This window comes from Dendrobates tinctorius, unplaced genomic scaffold (assembly GCF_039654945.1).
Source record: "Dendrobates tinctorius isolate UK_male_01 unplaced genomic scaffold, ASM3965494v1 ptg000157l, whole genome shotgun sequence".
Taxonomy (NCBI): Eukaryota; Metazoa; Chordata; class Amphibia; order Anura; family Dendrobatidae; genus Dendrobates; species Dendrobates tinctorius.
The window spans coordinates 17,190,666-17,216,576 of NW_027361824.1; the positions used below are offsets into that span (position 1 = coordinate 17,190,666).

A 25,911-nucleotide genomic window follows, 5' to 3' on the forward strand; every position below is an offset into this window, starting at 1 on the left:
TGTGCCCTATGTACAAGAATATACTACTATAATACTGCTCCTATGTACAAGAATATAACTGCTATAATACTGCTCCTATGTACAAGAATATAACTACTATAATACTGCCCCTATGTACAAGAATATAACTGCTATAATACTGCCCCTATATACAAGAATATAACTACTATAATACTGCCCCTATGTACAAGAATATATCTACTATAATACTGCCCCTATGTACAAGAATATATCTACTATAATACTGCCCCAATGTACAAGAATATAATTACTATAATACTGCCCCCTATATACAAGAATATAACTACTATAATACTGCCCCTATGTACAAGAATATAACTACTATAATACTGCTCCCTATGTACAAGAATATAACTACTATAATACTGCCTCTATGTACAAGAATATAACTACTATAATACTGCTCCTATGTACAAGAATATAATTACTATAATACTGCCCCTATATACAAGAATATAACTACTATATTACTGCCTCTATATACAAGAATATAACTACTATAACACTGCTCCTATATACAAGAATATAACTACTATAATACTGCCCCCTATGTACAAGAATATAACTACTATAATACTGCCCCTATGTACAAGAATATAACTACTATAATACTGCCCCCTATGTACAAGAATATAACTACTATAATACTGCCCCTATGTACAAGAATATAACTACTATAATACTGCCCCCTATGTACAAGAATATAACTACTATAATACTGCTCCTATGGGCATGACATTGTGGTAACCACATTTGTGCGTACTTTTCAGTGAGCTGACTGTGGATGAGCCCAAGAAGACCTGCTGGTCAGGGATGTGTGGTTTCCCCCAGGTGGTGTCTCAGGTACATGTGGTCAGTGCTGCAGGACTTAAACATCAGGACTCTGAAGGAGGTAGGTGTCTCAGTCTGTTTTCTTTTTCCTGCCTATCTCGGTGATGGGAATACTGTAAATGTATTTTTCTGGATAATTATAACTGTTCTTGGAAGTTCGGTAACTTGTAAAATGTAATTATCTGATATTTCACTGCCACATTACTCGGATGCGTCTTTTTTTGCTCTCTGCCCTGTAATTCCTCAGTGAATGTGGCAATGATTGACAGCTCATGTGCAGTTTCTCAGATTCTCCGCCTGTTGTGGGAGTCTTCTACATGGGGAAATAGCTATAAAATATGAAATACTCTGTACTGCCACCTCCTCCTTTTTTTCACATTTGTGTTTTTTTTTTTTTTGCTACGGTCTTAAATATGCAGATATGTCACTGCCCCTACAAGTTCATCACAATTTTCCTGACATGCTCTGTACTGCTGAGGACTCTACTTCTCGCTCTGAGTTCCTCAGCTTGTCACTCCTCTCCCCCTCTATGTCTCTGTGATATACACATGCAGCTCTGGCAACAATTAAGAGACCGCTGCACAATGTTCAGGTTGTCTGATTTTTCTCTTTATATTTTTGAGTAAAGTGTAAATTGCTCTTTTATTTTATAAACTACTGACCACATGTCTCCGAATTTCCAAGCAATAAATTTTGTATTTATTTTCAGAAAATGAGAAATGGTCAAAATAACAAAAAATGCAGACCTCAAAGAATGCTAAGAAAACAAGTTCATAATCATTTAGAAACAACAATACTAATGTTTTACCTCAGGAAGAGTTCAGAAATCAATATTCTGTGGAATAACCATGATTGTTAATCCCAGCTTTCATGCGTCTTGGCTGCTTTCCACCAGTCTCTCACACGGCTTTTGGGTGACCTTATGCCACTCCTGGTACACATATGTAAGCAGTTCTTCTTTGTTTGATGGCTTGTGAATATCCATCTTCCTCTTGATTACATTCCAGAGGTTTTCAATGGGTTCAGGTCTGGAGATTGGGCTGGCCATGACAGGGATTTGATGTGGTGGTCCTTCATCCACACATTGATTGACCTCGCTGTGTGGCATGGTGCATTGTCCTGCTGGAAAATCCAGTCCTCAGAGTTGGGGAGCATTGCCTGAGCAGAAGGAATCGGCTGTTTTTCCAGGATAACCTTGTATGCGGCTTGATTCATACGTACTTCGCAAAGATTAACCTGCCCAATTCCAGCCTTGCTGAAGCATCCCCAGATCATCACCGATCCTCCACCAAATTTCACACTGGATGTAAGACACTGTGCCTTGTACGTCTCTCCAGGTCTCCGTCTAATCAATAGACAACCAGGTGTTGGGCAAAACTGAAAATTAGACTCATCAGAGAATAATACCTTACTCCAGCCCTCTATGGTCCAATCCTTATGGAATTTGGCAACCTTCAGCCTGGCTCTCCTTTGCTTCTCATTGATGAAAGGCTGTTTTCTACCTTTACATGACTTGAGCCCTGCCTCTGGGAGCCTCTGTTACGAACTCTTCTTGTAATGCACTTCACTCCAGTTGCCATTCCTTTTGTAGGTCACTTGATGTCATCCTGTGGTTCCTGAGTGACATTAGAATAAGATGACGGCTATCCTGGTCAGGGCAGAGTCGTTTTCCCCCTCTGCCGGTCTGTAGCTTTGTTGTCCCCAATGTCTGCTGCTTGACCTTGTTGTAATGTACTGCCGACTTAGAAATTTTAAGGATGGAGGTAACATGACGCTCACTGTATCCCATGGGCAGTAAATCCAGAATTGAGCCCTTCTTTTCCTCACTCAAGACTTTTTTCTTTTCAACTCCTTTGGCATGGCTAAAAGTTATTTTTTCATTCCTATTACTTTTGGGATATTACTAGCACTTGTTTTGCCATCCAGCTTGTCCTATTGCAAGAGGTTTGTGAACACCACAGCAGGGTTTATTATACTTTCCTTCGTTAAGTAAGATTTGGTTCAGGTGATCACCTAATCAGAAGCACATTAAGTAGAATGAGGTGGACTCTGGTTGGAATTCAACTGACACTGGAATAGAATGGCTCTGACATGGAGAGAAGCGGATTTTTATAAAACTGTGCAGCGGTCTCTTAATTTTTGCCAGAGCTGTATATCATCATATGAGCTGCTGAGATTTTCCATTTGCTTCCTAATGTAATGTAAAAATGACACCCTTTTTTTTTTTTTTTTTTTTTTTTTTTATTTTCTTTTTTTCCTCTTTTGGTCATCAGGCGCTGACCCGTATGTCATTATTAGCTGTGAAGGGAAAAAAGTCCAGTCGCCAGTGATAAAGGACACGCTGACTCCTCAATTCGATGTCAAGGGCTTGTTCTACCGAAAGAAGCCGAGTCAGCCAATCATCGTCCAGGTGGGTGTCTGCGCGAGCCTCTGCGACTACTTCGATCATTATGATCACATCAGGCCAGACGCTGGTCACCGGCACATTGTGGGCCTCAGGTTGGCTGATGTATTGGTAGGTGGTACATAGAGGCCCTCTAGTGTTAGAGCTGTGTAATCGCATAAAAGGGATTTACCGTATTTTGTGAATAAAGTTTAACTGTTACACCGTAAAAGAAAATTAGCTACCGTATGTGTATATATAATAATTATAATGTATCTAGTATATTATAATATGCATGTTTATATGTACACATATATAATATACAATCATGGTCGAAAGTGTTGGCACCTTGAAATTGTTCCTGAAAATAAAGTATTTCTCCCTGACAGTTTTCACAATTAATCATGATTTGTTATACACACGTTTACTTCCTTTTGTGTGTATTGAAACAACACAGAAAAAGAGAAGGCAAATTGGACGTTTCACGCCAACCCCCAAAAATGGGCAGACAAAATTATTGGCACCCACAACTTAATATTTAGTTCCACCCTTTGGAACAAATAACTGCAATTAATCGCTTCCTATAACCATCCACAAGCTTCTTACACCTTTCAGCTGAAATTTTGGAGCACTCTTCTTTTGTAAACTGCTCCAGGTCTCTTATATGTGAAGCCACCTTCTCCCAACTGTAATTTTAAGATCTCTCCACAGGTGTGATCAATGGGATTTAGATCCGGACTCATTGCTGCCACTTCTAAACTCTCCAGCGCTTTGTTTCCATCCATTTCTGGGGGCTTCTTGAAGTTTGTTTGGGGTTATTGTCCTGCTCGAAGACCCATGATCTAAGACACAAACCCAGCTTTCTGATAATTGGCACTACATTGCCACCCAAAATCCTTTGGTAATTTTCAGATTTCATGATGCCTTGCACACAGTCAAGGCACCCAGTGCCAGAGGCAGCAAAACATATTTGAACCTCCACCATATTTCACTGTTGGTACTGTGTTCTTTTTTTGTTTTGTTTTGTAGGCCTCATTCTGTTTTCGGTAAACTTTCGAATGATGTGCTTTACCAAAAAGTTCTAACTTGGTCTTATCTCTCTACAAGATGCTTTCCCAAAAGGATTTGTGCTTACTCACGTACATTTTGGCAACCTGCAGTCTAGCTTTTTATCTCTCAGCTGATGGGTCCTCCTGGGACTCCTGCCCTAGGGTTTCATTTTATTCAAATGTCGATGAATAGTTGTCGCTGACACTGATGCTCCCTGAGCCTGCAAGACGGTTGTAATTTTTTTGGAGCTTTATTCGGTCTGCTGATCCACCATCTGGACTATCCTGCGTTGCAATCTTTCATCAATTTTTCTCTGTCGTCCATGTCCAGGAAGATTAGCTACAGTGCCATGGGTTGTAAACTTCTTGATTATGTTGTGCATCGTGGACAAAAGGAGCATCCAGATGTCTGGAGATGGACTTGTAACCTTGAGTTTGTTGATATTTATTAACAATTTTAGTTATCAAGTCCTCAGACAGTTCTCTTCTCCTCTGTTCTCCATGCTTGGTGTGACACACACACAGACACACAATGTGGGTGATTCACACTTTTTTATATATTTTTTTTCTATTATAAGTTCCCCTAGGGAACCTACAATCAGGATTGCTGCATATAGCAAAAAAGTGTCCTATGAAGCTCCGCTACATACTGGGCTTCATGGAAGTACACAGATGGCAGTGATTGGGGGGGGGGGTTCATTTGGCAGCTGCAAAAATCCCTCTGCCACTATAGATTATGGAAGTTAAATTTAAGTTGAGTAAACCTCAGTTGTGTAACAGGGAAGTTTAAGGCTACCGAATACTACAATTTAACAATGCAGTTAAGAGTCCCCTGATCACTGCTGTACCTTAAATGGACCTCTCTGCAGAGCTCTGCTTGTTCAGTGTCTGCACATAGCGCACCGTGCACTGGATTGTGGAAGATGTAGTGTTCTCTTGTTTTTGTTTGGTTTTTTTGTTTTGTTTTTTTTTTTCAGTGGTGCATGAGGGTTGTAGTGTTCTCACCAGGTAGTGCAGAAGATTATATATATATATATATATATATATATATATATATATATATATATATATATATATATATATTTTATTAGACCCTAAGTGAGAAGTCTGGATGTGACTGTTGTACATTATAATTTTTTTTATTATATTTTTCTCAGGTTTGGAATCACAATGTGATTAAAGATGAATTTATGGGTCAAGTGGTCCTAACTGCCGAAGCGAACAACCAACAGTCCCAGCACAGCCTGCCCCTCCAAGACAAAAGTAACAAGAGTAATCCCCAGGTCGCCGGCTCCATCCAGCTGGTTCTATTCAGCAGCAATAGCCTGACCGGAATCTAAACGCCAAAACTGCCAGACGGCACCCACCGCGGCGGCCGTCTCCGAGCTGTCAGCTATTGTGGCCCGCATTTCATAGACCTATATTATCTGTATTCCTGCGCGGCATCGGAGCGTGCCGCACCTCGCCTCAGTGTCCTGTGTTTCATGTATCCGTATATATAATTATCTGCCACTAGGATAAGCGGCGCCATTCCAGGTCCTTTATATGCATCTGTTATTTCTTATACCCGGTAAAGGGGGCCGGATGTACCGCTGGGTGGGGGTGAGGGTCCTTTGCTGGTCTTGTGACTAACGGTCACAATCTGGACACAGGAGGGAATAATACCGCCATATGAAAAGGCAGAAGATTGGATCCATAGCACCTGGGTCTCTGCAGCCAAAGTGGTATTATGCGGATAAAGCCTTATCCAGTTCTCTGCTTGCTGTGCATGAATTGAAATATATATATATATATATATATATATATATATATATATATATATATATATATATATATATATATATATATATATATATATTTTAATCAAGAAGCCTGTGCAGACCAAGAACCCACGCAGCTGAGGGTTTGCTGCAATTGTACCCACTTTATACAATCCCCTTCAAATCTGATAATTTTTTTACCCGCACTGATACATTGTAACAAACCATCATGTCAGAAGATAGATTTATGCTGCTAATATTTTTCGGATTGTCTCCGCTGGATACTATCGTAATAGACCCTCAGCTTCGACAGTAATTAGGTCGGGACATGGTAGGTATGCAACAGTGTTCCCATTCACTGCCAGCAAGCAGAGACTTTGGGAAATGCGATGAATTTGGGCAAGAAATTTTATTTAGAAAGTTCCAGAACGTCATCGTCTTTGCGTCATAAGGCTTTATTTACATAAAATGAAGGATACCCTTTAAGAATTAGGGCAACCCCCATCGAGAGGCGTCTTTATCGCATGTCCTTTATTATGTGTGTATAGGTGTCAGTATATATACTACAGCGCATGCGTATCCCCTGGGAATGGACGGGCCGGGAAATGGATCAAATGTGCCAAAGGGCTCCAGGTTTGAGGCAATGGCCGCACAAGGGTTAATACCGCTCCTCCATCCTAAATTCTAGACCTCCCAAAGTCTGAGTTCCCATTTATAGGAGATTTTTAAGCACCATTGTGCTTCTAAATGCCCAGAAATACCCACTGGGAGGTATAATTACATGAACCACCTCTTAAAGGGAATGTTTAATAGAGAGGAAAAAAATGGGAATATTAGCGAGTTCTGGGTTTCTCTGCTTTTTACAGAGGCTCTGGCCCGAAAATAGGATGGAGCCGAGGCGAGTTTCCTCTCCTTATACCTCGTTCGAACAAACGGTGGCCATGTTGTTCCTATCGACCAATCGGAGCACGGCTTTCATTTTCTGTCTGCGATGATGACCAATCAGAGATTGGCTTTTTATCAGACAGAAGTGCAAGCTTGAATGCTGATTGGTTGCCATCGGTAACAGTTACTCCGAGGCTGTTTTTTGTCGTACATGAAGGCCTCAGTTACCCGAAAATCTGTTGCCATGGCGACTAAGCAAATGTCAGTTAGAACAGTATCTAGGTTACTCAGTGTGCCTCTCAAAGAACAAAGCCATAATTAGCCATGTCTGACACAGGGTCCAAATTGCCAAATAATTAGTTTTTTTTTTTTTTTTTACTACTTTTTTGTTCACACAAAAAACCGGAGCGAAAAAAAAGGATAAATGCCACTCGATCGGTTCCATTTTTGTTTTTATGCATGAGGGTCTTCCTCTGTGGTGTTATCATAGCAACAAATACTGTAACCGACCAATGGTTGCTACGGGCAACACCATAGATCTTCATTTATATAAGTTTTCGGAAATGTCGCCTCATGTCTTAAGAGTTTGCTCATCTGTGAAGATGTTCTTGGATTTAGTGTAACTTTTTTTTTTTTTTTTCTTGTTTTTCTACAACGTTCGTCTCTATCTTGACGGTGATTTTTGGGGGTTTACGTTTCGTCGCTGATTTCTCTTGACTTTCTATTTTTATGACTATTCGATTTTATTATCTTTTTTTGTACGTTTACAGGTTAGCACTTTATAATCCGTATAATGTGTACATGGGGAAGGTTTATATTATACGCCTCTGATTTACCGCGTCCGCGCAGTGAATCGCCTTACCAAGACAGCTGAAAAATACAATAAAAAATTTCAATAAAACCCGAATATGTAAATTGGTGTCCGTATATTCTACATTATTTATAAGATCGCACTAATTACAAGAGGCGCACATAAAGCCGGATTCCTAATTTGTATCTCTACATAGCGTATTCTCGGGTTGACCACTAGGCGGTGCCGCCAGCACTGACAAATTAATGGCGCAGGTTAACATTTTCCTGCCACTGCTAATTTTAGTCTTTCTGACTGATGTCTTTTATATAGTGCACTGATGAAACGGGAGAAAAAGTCAGAGAAATGGTAAAAAGGGGAAAAAAAAACCATTCCGTTTTGGCTTTTGTTTTTATGGCATTTATGGTGCTATAAAAATGACCCCGCGACATATATGTGTGTATGTGTGTGTGTGTGTGTGTGTGTGTGTGTGTGTGTGTGTGTATATATATATATATATATATATATATATATATATATATATATATATATATATATATATATATATATATATATATATATATATTTTTTTTTATATATAATATTTATTTACAGTATGTGTATATATTATATTTACACATTTGCAAAACGTTTCCAGAGATTTGGGTCTTATTCAATTTTATTCAGTGTGAACTGTTTTTTTTTTTTTTTTTTTTTTTATCCAGGGGTGTAGTTCACAGGATCCTCTGGGGCGTGTCTCTAGGCTGCATTGCGTTATTACCCTGTGAGCCACACCCCTTTGTAAAAAAAAAAATAAAAAAAAAAAAAAATCTTGAAATATAAAGGCCAAAATCTCTGGAAACCGTATGATGGATTTAAAAAAAATGTATATGGAATATTTGGGAGCAGCGGGAAAAAAACTGCCCACTTTTGATGTTCCAGATTCACTTCAAAGGGACATTCTAATCTGTTAATGTCATGGCACATTCACGGTATGCGCCATAATTGTCTGATAGTTTGGAGTCTTTCCTCTATCTCGAAAACGAGGCCCTGCCATGTTCTGCTGTCAACGGAGATGTGGACATTTGGTTCAATTGTCCCTTCTGTTCCTAGCGGTGAGACCCCCTGTTAAGATATTTATGGTCTATTCCCGGGAAGGGCAATTAATTTTCCCGAGTGGCCACTTGGGAGACCATGTTGTTGCGGCTGAACCACTGGGCTGAAATTAATTTTGCTCAATATTATTAACCTAATTAAAATTATTTTATATTGTCAGAGTGGCTCAGTGGTTAGCACTATAGGGTTGAGTCCTGGGTTCAAATCCCACCAAGGACAACATCTGCAAGGAGTTTGTTCTCCCTGTGTTTGTGTGGGTTTTTCCCGGGTATTCCGGTTTCCTCCCACATTCCTAAGACTGATGGGGAATTTAGATTGTTGGCCCCGATGGGGAACAGTGATAACTGTAAAGCGCTGCGGAAAAATATATCCTGCGCCCGTTCCCCCGATGCTTTGCTCCTGTCTCTGCTGGGTGCACACTGAGACTCTGCACACCAGACATGTAAATGTGCTGGGAATAGCCATATCATTTGTTATTTTGTTTATATAGGATTGTGCGGCCATAACATCTTGTCCTGTGTGGATGCATCGTTACGTGCAAAGGACGGCTGGCTGCTCATTTTAATAGCTATTCTCAGTCATTGTCAGCAATAATTATCGGATAAGTAAAACCATGGATGGTGCAACATGTGGAATGTTACAGACCGTATTCAGAAAATCTATTATTGGCCACTAGGTGTCAGGGTAGAGCATCATTTCTGTTGCTGTAAATGAGATGCAATGGTCTGTTATGGCCACATGGTGGCAGTATTTGCAGATCAGTATTAGTAATTGACGGAAACTGTCCTATATTGGACATGGGATGAGGGCAAATTCTTTAGAAAAGGAGATGTTGCTCGGAAAGGTCTGTAGGAAAAGTAGATGCAAGGCCCTATGGCTGAAAACCCAAAAAAATTGACACTGGATTGATCATCAAGCAAATGAACGAAGCTGTGGAAAACATGGCAGCAAAGTGAGACCCTGGCCAAGGGTCGGACGCGACTATGCGGTTATTCCTGGTTCCCATAATATTATCATAAGGTGCTGACTTGCTTCACCCTAATCCAGCTGAGTACATAGGCACTTGGCATACATTTCATGCTGTTTTTGTTATCATGCATTAATCCAGAAAGTCTGATAATCCAGCAAATATCTGATTTAGTTAATTCTGGATTAAAGGAATGTTTTATTTTTAGCTTCCCATCAGTCATTCTTTATCTTGTGACTCAGATGGAAATCGTGACGCCGCGTGGTGCAGTTCTCGTCGCCCATTGTGATTCATGTGGGCAGGCCGCGGCTGAAGTACAGGGGTGACGCTGCACCTTGGATCACAACTAGTTTATTAAGGGCCCTGAAAAGACATTTTGGATGAAGTAATCTAATATTTCTTCCCATTACAGGACACAGAGTGACACACTGCGCCCCTGCCTACACCCTACACTGCATGAGGCTTACAAGGTCCCACCCATCGTGAGGGGCCAAAAAGATCACAAATCTTATTTTTCAGCGCATATTTGAAAAAAAAAAAAAAAAAACCTCTGCCTTATTGTGACCAAGGAGCACCAAAATACCAATAGTACAATAGTATTCTCGTTAAAATTGTAGCAGTTAAAATTTTCCTTGCCCCATTGGCTGAGCGACCGCTCCATTAGATGTGGCAGCCTGTTGTGTCCTGTATCCCATCTGACATTGTTCCTCTAATGCTATAAACATTATATGCAGCAGCCGCAGTGCCTCCAATGTAATGTATATTCAGTAGTCTGTTTCCTATGAGATGTACAGTATATACAGCAGAGTCTTTCTCCTATGTGATGTATGCAGCAATTTCTCTATCCTATGCAATGTATATACAGCAGTCTGTCTCTCCTATGTGATGTATATACAGCAGTCTGTTTCCTATGTGATATATATGTGATATATATTTATATATACAGCAGCCTCATTGTCTATGTGATGTACAGTATACACAGACTTTTGGTTTCTATGTGATGTATACAGCAGTTTCTCGGTGTATCCTGTGCAATGTAAATACATCATTCTGTGTCTCTTAGGCAATGTGTATACAGCAGTCTTGGGGTTTCCTAAAGTGATGTATATACAGCAGCCTCAGTGTCTCCAATGTGATGTATATTCAGCAGTTTCAGTGTTTCCTATGTGATGTAAAGTATAAACTGCAGAGTCTCGGTTTCTCCTATGTGATGTATACAGCAGTTTCTCGGTGTATCCTATGCGATGCATATACAGCAGTCTTGGGGTTTCCTATGTGATGTATATACTGCAGCCTCAGTGTCTCCAATGTGATGTATTTTCAGCAGCAGTTTTTGTTTCCTATGTGATGTACAGTATATACAGCAGAGTCTTGGTTTCTATGTGATGTATACAGCAGTTTATCGATGTATCCGATTCAATGTACACACAGCAGTCTCTGTTTCTCCTATGTGACGTATAAAGCAGTTTCTCGGTGTATCCTCTGTAATGTGTAGGAGAACATACACAAAAACAAGAATGGTACAGGGGATGAAAGGAGTCCAAGAGCTGCCAGCATGATGTGATGGGTGATGACATCCTGTAATTCTCAGGCTGACTTCCTGTCTGCATATGACCGCGGCACTGGAGGGTGCTCAAACTTGGAGATCACATGACCCTGCTGCTTTTAATAATGATGGGAAATGTATAAGCTGGGATGAAATTACACAGGTGGAATATTGGAATAGTACTGGCGAGTTATCCTCTGACCCTCCTGTCCTGATACTCAAGTCTTTCTTTTTAGTTATACTCTGCTGTTGACGATATATATATATATTTTTTTTTTTTAATTGTAATTTTGAGTACAAAATCATAACACTCCTGTTCTAAAAATACTCTGTGCTGCTGGGAGTCCTGCTCCTTTCTCTATAATACCCTTAAGCCTTTGACTCCCCCATTTATTCATCCCCCCCCCCTTGCCATCCCTCCTCATGACACATTGCCCTACATAAGGCAAGCACGTTCCTTAAGTACTCTGTTCTGCTTTGACATGTCCGTGCATACCCCTCTCCGCCCCCACTTGTCTCCCTCCTCATGACACTGCCCCTGTCACAAGCAGCCTGCTTCTCCTTAGTTATTCGGATCACCGGTTGGGTGTAGATAATACTAATCGTGTTCTAGAAAGTTATTCTATAATCTACAGTCTTCTGGTTATCTGGATTGTTCACACCAACCACCATTGTACAGAAAAAGCTGGGATAATATGGACCCCCCTCCGGTGTCAGTCACCAGGACTTGTCAGCTGCAGACGATCCCATATGATGGCGACACGGGGTCCTCATGCGCTGCTGGGTGGTCCAAAGCGAGGGGCAGACATCAAAGTCCCCCAAAGATGCGATCTCAATGTGCAGACTGATAGTAAAAGTACAAAGTCCACTACCCCCACTCCCTCCAGGATTCACAGACCTGTTGGTTCAAGATGCCCAAGAACATATCTATGTACAGTCTTGGCCGAAAGTGTTGGCACCCTTGAAATTGTTTCAGAAAATGAAGTATTTCTCCCAGAAAATTATTGCAGTTACACATGTTTTGCTATACACAGGCTTATTTCCTTTGTGTGTATTGGAACAACACAAAAAAAATGAAAACAGGCAAATTATTTATAAAGCACCATTGGTTCCATGGTGCTGTACAGGAGAAGGGGTTACATACAAATTACAGATATCACTTACTTTGGACATAATTTCACACACAACCCCAAACATGGGCTGGACAAAATTGACACCTTTCCAAAATTTGTGAGTAAACAACTTTGTTTCAAGCATGTGATGCTCGTTCAGACTCACATGTGGCAAGTAACAGGCAAAATGAAAAACACACCTGAAACCAGGGGAGAAGGGGAGTCTGTGTGAGCCGTATGGAGAACAGAAAGCGAAGAAAACTCTGAGGACTTGAACTAAAAGTGTTGAAAAATATAAACAATCTCAAGGTTACAAGTCCACCTCAGAGATGTTGATTTTCCTTTGTCCACGGTGCCCAACATAATCAAGAAGTTTACAACTCATGGAACTGTAGCTAATCTCCCTGGACGTCAACGGCAGAGAAACATTGATGAAAGGTTATAACGCATGATAGTCTGGATGGTGGATAAGCAGCTCCTGTCAAGCTCCAAAGAAATTCAAGCTGTCCTGCAGGCTCAGGGTGCATCAGTGTAAGCGTGAACTATCCGTTGACATTTGAATGAAATGAAACGCTATGGCAGGAGACCCAGGAGGACCCCACTGCTGTCAGACACAAAGAAGCTAGACTACAGTTTGCAAAAACGTATGTGAATAAGCCAAAATTCTTGTAGACAGATGAGACCAAGATAGAGCTTTTTGTTAAAGAAGATCATTCTAATGTTAACCGAAAATGGAATGAGGCCTACAAAGAAGAGAACACAGTACCTACAGTCAAATATGGTGGAGCTTCAAAGATGTTTTGCTGCCTCTGGCACTAGGTGCCTTGACTGTGTACAATGCATCATGAAATTTGAAGATTACCAAAGGATTTGGGGTCTCAATGTCTTCCAGCAGGGCATACATACTTTTAAAAGCCCTCAGAAATGGATGGAAACAAAGCGCTGGAGAGTTCTGAAGTGGCAGCAATGAGTCCGGATCTAAATCCCATTGATCACCGGTGGAGAGATCTTATAATTGCACTTGGGAGAAGGCGCCTTCACATATGTGAGACCGGGAGCAGATTGTAAAAGAAAAGTGATCTCCATCTGAGAGGTGTAAGAAGCTTGCTGATGGTTATAAAAAGTGACTCATTGCAGTTATTTATTCCAAAGGCTGTGAACTAAATATTAAGCTGAGGGTGCCAATAATTTTGTCTGGACTATTTGTGGGGTTTTGTGTCCAATTTGCCTTCTCTTTTTTTGTGTTTCAATACACACAAAGGAAGTAAACGTGTGTATGTGTGTATATATATATATATATATATATATATATATATATATATATACACACATATACATATGCTGTAGTTCACAACTGTTGTCCTTCATTGCCATCATCCAGAGGTCAAGAGGAAGGTGTGATTAAATTAGTATTGTTTGAGTATTTAATGTACTTTTCGGATTATAAGATGCACTTTTTCCCCAAAATTTGGGGGGAAAATGGGAGTGCATCTTATAATGCGTATATATGTTATCGGTGCACCGCTGCAGGTGTCAGGTGCTGCTGCTGCCCTGTGTCCGATGCTGCCGCTGCCTTTTGTCCAGCGATGCTGCGGAGGGCTCTGCCGACATTTTGTGAAAGGCCAGAGGCCCCGGCAGTTCCATGGTTTCCTCCTGTGCGGTGGACTCCAGGAAAATGGCTGCCGGGGGGGGCGGCGCATGCGCAGATGGAGATCTCGGCGCTGAAATTTCATCTCGTGACATCTTGGTGCCGAGATCTCCATCTGCGCCTGCGTCGCCCCCGACAGCCATTTACCCAGAGTCCACCGCACAGGATGAAACCATGGAACCTCCGGGGGATCTGGCCTTCCACAAAATGTCAGCAGAGCCCCCCCCGCAACACTGCTGGACACAGGGCAGCTGCAGCATCGGACACCCGTGGTGTGGCGTGCCGCACATCGGAACACCCCCTCATCCCAGCCTGTGGACTGCAGCAATGCTCCACTCTTGCCTCCTCCAGAAGCAACCCTGGGACCCCGCTTCGCTGCAGCCACCACCCCCGGTAAGCAATGAGACGCGTGGATTATAAGAAGCACAACCATTTTATTTTAAAAAAAAATTCTATTTATCTACTCAAAATTTGTGGTGCGTCTTATAATCCAAAAAATACGGTAATCAGTTTGCATAGTTTGTCTTCTGTTTTGCAGGTCAACAAACTAACTGGCCTGGGCAAAGTGTAATCAACATATTAACAAACATCTATTGTTCAATGACCCTGCGCCCCTGTCTTAGAGAGGTGGGAGAATAAGCTGTAGGAGCTGATATAAGAGGCAAATAGCCATTCAAAAATCAACATTTAAGACTATAACAACGGTCTATGGGTCTTGACCAACTGAAAATAGTCTGGATAATTAAGATCAAATGCTGTCGTCACATACACATAGACTTTTTGTAGTGCACATTTGGAAGTGGTGATGGCCTCCATACTTGGCTAAGCCCCTTTTCACTGATAGAACACGTACCCATTATAGCCTATGGGAAGGTAGAGGCTGTTCACATGAATGCGATGTATTGTGGAACACGTGTCAGTCCACAAAAAAAAAAACTTAGACATGTCAGCTTTAGGTCTGGATCAAAGTGACCCATAAAAGTCTATTGGGCTATTAAAATCACTGACAGTGCATGAATACCATCCATTCAGTGGCATAACTAGAGTCCGATCTACCCTGGTGCAAAATTTGGACCTGGGTCCTCAACTTTATGTTGGTCAGATGTATGGGACCTTGTAGTGTTCTAGCTCATATACAGACATGCATGTTTGCCCCCTTTTAATAATATCCCCCACCCTGGCCCTTTCGAGTAATAATGTCTTCCATCCTGAGCCCCTTCTTGGTATAATGTCCCTCATCCACGGCTTGTTCTTGATATAATTTCCTCTCTCTTGGGCCTCTTCCTGGTATAATGTCCCCATCCGGGGCTCGTTCTTGGTATAATGTCCCCCCATCCATGGGCCCTTCCTGGTGTAATGTCCCCCTTCCTAGGGCTCTTCTTGGTATAATGTCCCCCCATCCAGGGCTCGTTCTTGATATAATGTCCCCCATCCTGGGGCGCTTCCTGGTATATTGTCCCCCAGCCTGGGCTCATTCTTGGTATAATGTCCCCCATCCTGGGGCCCTTCCTGGTATAATGTCCTCCATCCGGGGCTAGTTCTTGAGATAATGTCCCCCATGCTGGGCTCGTTCTTGGTATAATGTCTCCCATCCTGTGACCCTTCCTGGTATAATTTCCCTCATCCAGGACCCCTTCCTGGTATAATGTCCCCCATCCTGCACCTTTTCCGTTCTTCTGCAGCAAATTTAAGAAACAACCAAGCAACCTAACGACCCAAATGACCAGGAAAACCAAGCAAGATATAGTTAATGATATGTCTTTATTGATCAGGCAGCAAAATATATAGTCAAAATTAAAAACAATCTGCATGTAAAGAGACAACTTACATAATTGTAAGAAGATAAAAGTAGACCCAATTATATACAATTTATCCACATGTTCCTCAAATGAATAGTAAAAAGCATAAAAATGTATATATATAAAAATCGGTGCAAAAAAAGACATAATAATTAGTGTCCAATAAAGTGTGCATGTGTAAAAACAGCAAGGAAATATCTCAAATGATGCCTCCAGCAATGAAAAACAAGTGAACATTGAAACAGCAAATATTGCAATACAAAAATATAAAGTGCAGGGTGCAATAGGAGAGGAATATGGTTAAATGGATAATATACCTTTAAGGGTCACCACGTCCCTTTAACATGCACCTCGACGCGCGTTTCGGAGTACTTCGTCAGGGGGTCCGCAGTACTCTGAAACACGCATCGGGGTTGGATATTTCCTTGCTGCTTGATTCTTCTTACCTTCCACTGCTCCCATGATGTGCAGATTTCTCCCCTATAGCCAGAAACTGCCTACAGTGTGCTGGTGGTCGTGAGCAAGCTGACATCTGTCTGCTGCCGGCCTCCGAAAAGCCAGCTGCACGTATTGCTGTGAAGGGAGCCGGAAGGCATTGGTGTCACCAGGCTCCCCTCACACATGGGTCCGGAAGCAGTCACACCCTCTGTGGCCGTGATCGTTACGCCCCTGGTTCGATCCAATTTTAACGTAATTGGATAGAAGCGTTGTAATTTATTGTTTCATATGATGAGAACTTGAAAAATTCACTGACAATTGGATGAGGTTTCAGACTTTTTTTTTTTTTTTTACTTAGTGCTGGATCCTATCTGCCTTTTTAAATTTATAGTTTTCTCGAGTGACCTTCTACGACAGCCATATCGGAGGATGTCTCCCCGCCCTAATGGGGGACAGGAAGTGCATAAGAGGTTAAATAACCCTCCCCTTCCTGCTACCTCCAGTGTATTTCCTGTCCCCTATGGGGCACGAAGAGGTTTGATAGTGCTGCCGTGGCCGGCGACCGGATGCACTATATTGGTTACCTGAAGCCGGGCGGCCAACGGTCGGGGGCTCCGCTCTCCTCCGTGTGATGGCTGCTCCTGTCTCCGCTTCGGTGAGACTCGGGACCCCTGTCTGCCTCTCCTGCGCCCCTTTGCGCGGGGTAAAGCGAGGCGGTGATATGCGGCCGGGGTCCTCTATGAGCTCCCCTGCGTCGTCCTCCCCATGCGGCAGGCGCACGTGCGCACCGGAAGTGACGGAGGACCCGGCGCCGAACTTCCGGTTTGGCCTCCCTCCTGCGTTCCCAGATGGAACGCTTAGGCGGACGGTATTACCGGGCCACCGTTAGCGTCTTGGGCCCCCGTCAGTGGCTCTACTGACCCCCAGCGTCACACCAACCGGCCACTAAAGCAAGAGGCTGGACAAGGGGGCGGAGCCAGCAATCCCAGACGGGGTGGGGGAACGGGACAGCCGATGCAGAATCAGCTACGAAGAGGGGTGATTACAATGATCCCCACCTGTGGACCAGGGGAGGAGGAACACGCTGGTGGACCTCGGCTATTAAAACCCTGGTCTGGGTGCGTCCAGGTAAGGCCATTTCTGTACTGGTGACTGTGACAGACTAACCATGGACGGCGATAAGCCCTCACGATCTGCTTCTGCGGAGCCCAGCGTTCACCCTCCTACTGTAAGTAGCGGTTTGGGTCCCCCTTTATTCTGTCCAAGTGGTCTGAGGTGACTTAGTATGCCTTCTCTCTCTGTTTTAGGGAGACAAGGCCCCTGACCCTATAAAGAAACCGAGCCACAAGTGTTGTATGAAAGGAGAGATGGTTGGCACTCCCCTAGACGAGGATGGAAGAGGCCACACGGCCTTCACACAACACATGTACGGTTCAGAGAGTCTCTGTCAGGAACACCGCACTGCATTGCTCACTGAGCCAGTGCGCGTGTCCTGAGTACAAAAACAGTGCTCAAAGATACCTGTGGAGCGGGCAGCAGCGGTGAGGATGCATGCTCCAGGACCTAAAGCACGTGACTGCTGGGGGCGTGGCCTAAGCTCCACAGAACTAGGAGCTGCAGGGAAACTCCTAGAAAGGTAACTACAGGACAATGTTACCAAGGGGCATAGACAGAGACAGAAACCAGATCAAGCTGGGTCAAAGCATGAGATAGCAGGACAGTACCAAAGGGTTAGACAGAGCGGAGAGTCAGGACGTAGCAATAGATCAGAAAACCAGAACGGGCAATGGACGGTACAATAGGGGCAAACTGCAACGGAGTAACACTAGCCAAGCCAGGAGGTCAGAACCGGAAAAGACAATAGTATCAAAACGAGAGACAGAGTACAGAGTGATGGAACAGGCCGGGTCATACACGGGAATCAAACAAGCAATGCAGAATACACGCACACCAGGGGGGTCGGTCAAACACACAGCCAGAATAACAGTATAGCTGACAGAGAATGCTAGTCTGGAGTGAGGCTGCACCCAATCGGTAATGGCCTGAACCTTCCCTGGATCCATGCAGAATCCCTCCCCGGATACAATTACACCCAGAAAAGACAGTTATTGCATAAAAAATGAGCACTTCTCCAGCTTAGCATACAAATGGTTCTCCCGGAGTCTCATAAGAACCATACATAAATTATGTAAGTGTGACTGACTGTCCTCAGAGTATATCAAGATGTCATCCAAGTAGGTGACTACATAACGTCTAATCAAGTCAGAAAAAACAACATAAATGAAGTTCTGAAAAACAGCAGGAGCGTTAGTGAGGCCAAAGGGCATAACCAGGTTTTCAAACAGCCGCTCAGTTGTCAGGAAAGCTGTTTTCCATTCGTCCCCCTCCCGGATCCTTATAAGGTTATAAGCCCCTCGTGGCTCGAGCTTAGACAACCATTTGGCCACCGTGAGTTGGTTGCATAGATCAGGAATCAACGGGAGAGGGTACGTGATCTTAACAGTAATTTTGTTCAGTTCCCAAAAGTCGAGGCACGGTCGCAACCCACAATCTTTTTTCTTTACAAAAAAAAACCCCGCTGCCATGGGTGAGACCGAGGGCCAAATATGCCCCTTGCGAAGGCTTTCTTTGATGTACTCTTTCATAGCTTGGTGCTCAGGCCCGGACAAATTAAACAAACGAGCCTTGGGTAATTTGGCTCCAGGTACTAATTCAAGAGCACAATCAAATGGTCTATGTGGTGGGAGCGCCTCAGCATCGCTTTTGGAAAATACGTCTTTAAAGTCTCTCAGGTACTCCGGAATACCCTCCAGACCGACAGACGACACAGATGCAGATCTTATCGGATTGACAAAAGAAACAGGGTTACAACACAGACCATTATCATTACATTCCCATCGGATGATCTCCCCCTTCACCCAATCAATGAGAGGATTGTGGCATTGCAACCAGGGCATCCCCAATACCAGTCCTGCAGGCAGATTATTCATAATAAAACAACTTAACTTCACATGAGTGGAACCCATTTTCATAGAAAAAACTTCAGACATAAAGCAAATTCCATCCCGGGTAAGAGGGGATGAATCAACAGCCACAATTTTAACAGGGTCTTTTAACCTGACTGTCCCTATCTTATTAAGAGTCACAACTTGGGCATCAATCAGATTAATGGAGGAACCACAGTCAACAAAGGTGGTAGTCATAACAGGACCGCCAGCAAGTTCCAATTCAACCTGGAGCACCATCTTTGTACATGAGAAAAAATGTACCTGGGAGTCTGGACAACCTCCTCGATTGTTGCCCAGACTCTCTCGTTTCTCTGATGGTTTCTCTGAAGAAGGGCAGGAGGAGCAATTCCTTTTCCAATGTCCAGAGGCTCCACAGTAAAAGCATAGGAGATTGTCTCTACGGTGCCTTCTCTCTTTCTCCTTAACCGAGACTGACCCAACCTCCATGGGCTCAGATACAGGTGCAGTGTCACACAATTTGGGGTACAAGGGAGACTCTTGTAGCATCATTCCTCTAGCATGGAGTCTCCGGTCCATACGGACTGCCTGCATCATGGCATCCTCCAGGGTATCAGGGGGAGGATGTAATGCCAGAGCGTCCTGCAGATGGTCAGACAGGCCCCTGCGGAACAACCCCCTCAGGCCGGCGTCGTTCCAGGATACTTATGCGGTCTAACGTCTAAACTCTGAGCAGAACCATTCAGCAGAATGCCTCCCCTGTGTCACACTCATCACCATATCCTCTGCCAGACGCACTCTGTCAGGCTCATCATAAATGTGCCCCAGAGCCTCAAAGAACAAATTCACAGACATACGTTCAGGAGCAGAGGAAGAGAGAGTGAAAGCCCATACCTGTGGAGCCCCCCGAAGTAGGGAAACGACAACCCCAACCCTATGGAACTCATCCCCGGAGGAGCTGGGCCTCAGAGAAAAAAAAGCTTGCATCCTTCTCTGAATGACCTGAACTCCCTTTTAACCCCTGAGAAAGGGTCTGGCAATTTGACCGGAGATTCGGGGGATGCCAATGACACATCTCTATCCCCAGCACTAGAAGCCCCTGCAGTGACAGCCCCCTGCACAGTATCCACCAACTGTTGCTGGGTATGAGCCATCATGCGCTGTTCCACATTAAGCTTGTGGAACATTTGGGTCAGGTGCTTGACCTGATCAGCCAAAGCTTGTATGGGATCCATGAGGATGACACAATTTTTTTTTTTTTCTTCAGAGAAAAAAAAACTGAAATGGTCAGCTGTAATGTCAGGAACACCACACTGCACTTGCTCACTGAGCCAGTGCGCGTGTCCTGAGTACAAAAACAGTGCTCAAAGATACCTGTGGAGCGGGCAGCAGCGGTGATGATGCATGCTCCAGGACCTGAAGCACGTGACTGCTGGGTGCATGGCCTAAGCTCCACAGAGCTAGGAGCTGCAGGGAAACTCCTACAAAGGTAACTACAGGACAATGTTACCAAGGGGCATAGACAGAGACAGAAACCAGATCAAGCCGGGTCAGATAGCAGGACAGTACCAAAGGATTAGACAGAGCGAATAGTCAGGATGTAACAATTGATCAGAAAACCAGAACGGGCAATGGACGGTACAATAGGGACAAACTGCAACGGAGTAACAATAGCCAAGCCAGGAGGTCAGAACCGGAGAAGACAATAGTACCAAAACGAGAGACAGAGTACAGAGTGAGTGAACAGGCCGGGTCATACACGGGAATCAAACAATTAATGCAGAATACACGCACACCAGGGGGGTCGGTCAGACACACAGCCAGAATAACAGTATAGCTGACAGAGAATGCTAGTCTGGATTGAGTATAAATACCCCTCCCAGATCCAAAGAGAGGCCGGCAAAAGTTAACCCTGTGAGAACAGGACATTAACCATGTCCTAACCATGACAGTCTCCAAGTTCAGAGACCAGAGGGCACCAACCCTGAGAGACTCAATGTCCATCCTAGGTTCGCTTACAGCATATATCCAAGCCATCTCCTGGGCTCAAGCCCATACTCGGATACTTCAGTCCTATGTGCTCCGATGCCCAAAGAAATGTCGGAATACACTGACCAAGAGAACCCCTCTTCCAGGTCATGTGATGACGTCCCTCCTATGGTGGCTGAACTACCAGAATCTCCAGCGGGGTGTCAGCTGGGATCAGCTCCCCCTGAAAATCGTCACCACAGACTCCAGTCAGAGGCTGGGGTGCTAGAGTGGAGAAATCACACTTCCAGGGGATATGGCCCCCAGACGTCAGAGCCAGCTCCTCAAATGTGAGAGAACTGAAAGCTGTAGAAGAAGCGTTGAAGGCAGCGTTAATCCTTGTCCAAAACCATCATGTACGTGTCTACTCAGACAATGTGACTACAGTGTCCTACATCCGTCACCAAGGAGGCACGAAATTCTTCAACCTAAAATTGGTGGCTGCAAGAACTTTTTCTTGGGCAGAGAAACATCTGCTGTCCATATCAGCAGTACATCTAAGGGCATTGGACAATGTGGAGGCAGACTTCCTCAGCAGGAAGGATGTTCATCCTGGGGAATGGAGCCTAGACCAAACTTTTTTTTTTTGTCTCTGGTGTCAAGGTGGGGAAATCCCGATGTGGACCTTTTTGCCAGCGGTCAAAACGCGAAGGTGGAAACGTTTTTTTTTCCATCAGTCCCACCGATGGAGCGTGGGAAGTAGATGCCTTCTCCCATCCGTGGAAGTTCATTCTAGCTTACGCCTTCCCTCCGATTCCCATGATAGCAAGAGCACTGCAGAAGATACGGGCAGAGCAAGTCACTACAATCCTAGTAGCTCCCTTGTGGCCAGGGAGAAGTTGATACGGAGTCCTACGAAACCTGGCTCAGGATGGTCCAATACTTCTGCTCCAGAGGGCCAATCTCCTTCACCAGTGCCCTCTACTGCACTCAGACCCGCACAAAATGAACCTTGCGGCCTGGATACTGAAGCCGGAAATCTAAGAGCTAAAGGCCTATCCGAAAAAGTAATCCAAACTCTAGTAGGAAACCAGTGACTAACGCCATTTACAGGAAGGTTTGTAAGAAGTTCTCATCTTGGTGTTCCCCAAATGCTCCACATCCCTTCCATCCTAATATCACACAGATCTTAGAGTTTCTTCAAGACGGCCTAGATCTGGGGCTCACATCTAGTACTTTAAAGGTCCAGGTGTCAGCCCTTAGTTCATTCTACGACCAAGATCTGGCAAACCATCATTGGATCATGCGATTCATAACCTCAGCATCTAGGATCCGTCCCAGACTCTGTAGTCAGGTCCCCCCCCCCCTGGGACTTGAACCTAGTTCTCAGAGGCTTGACCAGGGAGCCCTTTGAACCACTCTCTGAACCACGACTCTGAAAAGCTTAGCGCTAAAAACTGTGTTCCTGGTGGTAATTACTACCGCAAGGTGCATAGGAGAATTGCAGGCCCTTTCAATACAGGAGCCATACTTAACCATCACGGAGGATAGCATCATCCTGAGGTTAGAGCCTTCCTTTATGCCTAAGGTAGTTTCGAACTTCCATAGGTTCCAAGACATTGTATTGCCTTCCTTCTGTGCAAACCCCTCCAACACGATAGAAGAAGCCTTTCACACCTGTGGTGTTGCAGGTACGCAGGGTGCAGTGACGAGTCGCGAGACAATTTGGTGCTTTCTATAATAACGTTTATAAGACTAGAGGGAACTTTCCTCAGTCCTGGCCTGAATACCAAAAAGGGGTAATACGGGTTGCCCTCGCAGGGGTTCTATTCAAGCATACACAAAACGGGTAGAACACGACTACTTCCGGCAACAGCCGGTCACTATAGGGCCGCGGTATGGCCGACTACGGGTCCTTAATTATAAAGTCAACTTAGCCGTCCAGACGTCCCTCGCCGTTCGGGTTGGTGGTCTTTTGGTGTAGTAGTTGCTGGGCCCAGTTACTGAGGCGATGACGAAGTCTTCGCGCACTCCGGCGCGCTGATGACACTGGTGCCCCACAGGTGCCAGTGGAGTCCTTGGACGGTTTGGCCGCAGCCCCTGGCCTGGGGCAAGCGGCAGCGATATATGGTGGCGAATGACAGGCCACCTGCGCAGCTAACGGCTGCGACGGGGAGTCCGCGGTCAGCGGAGGCCCGGCCCCTGCTGCGGACCGGAGCGGGACAGTGATGGCTGCCGACGGCACTGTACTTGCCTCGGCCACTGGTGGGAATAGGGTGGCTGCTGGTGGTGGGGAACAGGCCGCAGCCGCGGGCTGGAGCGAGACGGCAGCGGCCGCGGATTGAACTGGGGCCACAGTGGCCGTGGGCTGGAGCGGGGCAGCGAGTCCCAGATAATCGCCTCGGTAATGTCCTTCTGGAGTCCTCGGTGAGCGTCCTCCCTGACACTGGTGAGTCGCTCTCGCTTTCAGCTGCACCCACGGTGTTCTGCTGTCTCTGTCCCAGTCTGCTGACTCATCGTCCCGGGAATTCCCCGCCTCCTTTATACTGGTCCCTCCCCCAGCCCATCTGTCTGTTACAACAGTCCGTTCCTGAATTCTGCCCCCCAGGGACAGTTTCCCCCGGAACCCAGATGACGGCTCCCTTGGTTCCGGCCCGGACACTCGACGGGGGCCGTTCCTCCCACACTCCCCCGCCCTGTATGCTCGCCAGTCCTCGGGCAAGGGTTTTTGTAGATTCGGGTTAGTTTTTTGGGATGACAGTCCTTGTCGCCATACGAGCTGGTCCTGCTCGTAACGTTCAGGGGGTTTGCCAGCTGTTGACCGCTTGGAGGGTCGAAGCTCGGGTGTAGTGGAGTCTTCTGGGGTGGTGGAGGGTGGTCAAATAGTTGGTTCCGGTGGGATGCTCTGGTCTACTGTAGTGCCACTACTAGGGCAACCCGCAGATGCGATGGGGGAAGTCCTCTTCGTCATCCCGGTCCCAGACCGGAGGCAGGGGTCGGGGACCTGGAGGGTTGGTTCGAGACACGGGGGATCGGTAGACATACAAGGTCGTAACATGTTACGGTGAACAACCCGAGTGAGAGGTGCGTTGTTTCCTTCGGATTGTATTTCGTACATAGGCCCGTCGGGACTTATTTTACGCAACACTCAGTACGGGTTCACCTCCCACCGTGGTTCTAACTTGTTTTGAGGGCGTTGATCAAGTACGAGTACCCGATCCTCAGTCTGAAAGTCAATGGGTGGGGGCAGTGCTCCCCCCGGGTGTTCTAGATCCTGGACCTTTGTATGGACGATACTGTGGAGGGACTGCAGCAGGTGCCGGTGGTTTCGGACCCACGAGGATACTCCGGTCCAGGGTTGGGGTTCTTCCGGGTTCAATTCCACCTCCGTAATTCCTTTGCCTTTCCGTCCGAACAGCAATGAGTAGGGGGTGTAACCAGTCACTCGATGCACCCGATTGTTATATACCCGCACCAGCTCGGGGACATATTCAGGCCAGCGGGCCTTGCGGTCGCTCTCCAGGGTGCGCAGCATTTGGATTAGCGTACGATTGAATCATTCGCAGGCTCCGTTTCCCTGCGGGTGGTATGGTGTAGTCCGCGATTTATCGATACCGTAAAGATGGTGCAGCTCTTCCATGACTTTTCCTAGGAAGCACGCCCCTTGGTCCGAATGTATTCGTTGCGGACAGCCGTACACTTGGATAAAGTTTTTACAAATCACATAGGCGGCCGACTCCGCTGTCTGGTCTCGGGTGGGGGTGACCACGGCAAACTTGGTGAAGTGGTCCACCATAACGAGACAGTGTTCATACCCCTGATAGGCAGGGCCTATGGTCAGATAGTCCTCAGTAAGAAGCTCCAGGGGGGCTGATGTTACAATAGTTTGCACAGGGGCTCGTTGCGTGGGGGGTTTAACGAGCTCGCACGGGCGGCAGGTCCGACAAACTTCTTCTACAGGAGCGTGCAAGCGTGGGTGGTACACTATCTGCTGCAACCATTGTAAAGTCTTTTGAGCACCAAAATGAGCCCCTTTTTCATGGGCTTCCTGGGCCAGTTGGTCAAGATGGGCTCCGGGCACGATCACCTGCCATATCGTAGCTGACGTGGTTCGTGACATGGCTTTTCGGTATAAAAGTCCCTTTTTGATGGCTAGTTTTTCCCACTGGCGCAACATCAGCAACATATCTTGGGACAAAGTCTGTCTTTGTGTGCCCGTGGGCAATTTACTGGTGGCCACTCTTCGGCGCAGGAGTCCAATTTCTGTATCTTCTTGTTGCTGCTGGATCCAGTTGTCACGGGGCTGTTCCAGCATCCCTCCTAGGCGTCCCGGATGAGGCGCTTCTTGCGTGTGGACTGTAAGCGCGGCGGTGGTAAGGGCGAACGGCGTCTCGTCTGCCTCTAATTCGTCGTCTCGACTTCTCCCTGGAGTGGTGTGTCGGATTCTGGAGAGTGCGTCGGCTGCACGTTTTCAGCTCCCCGTTTGTAGATGGTCTTATAATTGAATTTGACCATTCGAGCCACCCACCGCTGCTCGAGGGCTCCCAGTTTGGCATTCTCCAAATGGGCTAACGGGTTGTTATCGGTCCGTACTACTACCTCGGAGCCTGCCAGGTACTCTGCGAACCGCTC

General features: G+C 45.3%; 1 protein-coding gene, 1 long non-coding RNA gene and 1 other non-coding gene across 3 annotated transcripts in view; 2 read left to right on the forward strand and 1 right to left on the reverse strand.

Annotated features, from left to right (window-relative positions):
• Positions 1-7,844, forward strand: part of CAPN5 (calpain 5) — a 78,884-nt gene extending 71,040 nt beyond the window's left edge. The window contains exons 11-13 of the mRNA XM_073548625.1: positions 792-913; positions 3,126-3,262; positions 5,442-7,844. Of these exons, the coding sequence (XP_073404726.1) occupies positions 792-913; positions 3,126-3,262; positions 5,442-5,624 (442 nt within the window). The 3' untranslated portion in view covers positions 5,625-7,844. The remainder of the gene's footprint in view (positions 1-791; positions 914-3,125; positions 3,263-5,441) is intronic.
• The window catches only part of LOC141051613 (uncharacterized), a 134,428-nt gene that overhangs the window by 6,920 nt on the left and 101,597 nt on the right, over positions 1-25,911 (reverse strand). The gene's annotated exons all lie outside the window — the stretch shown is intronic.
• LOC141051634 (U6atac minor spliceosomal RNA) lies at positions 17,694-17,815 on the forward strand. Its single transcript, XR_012220663.1, has one exon. It is a non-coding gene; the product is annotated as a U6atac minor spliceosomal RNA (small nuclear RNA).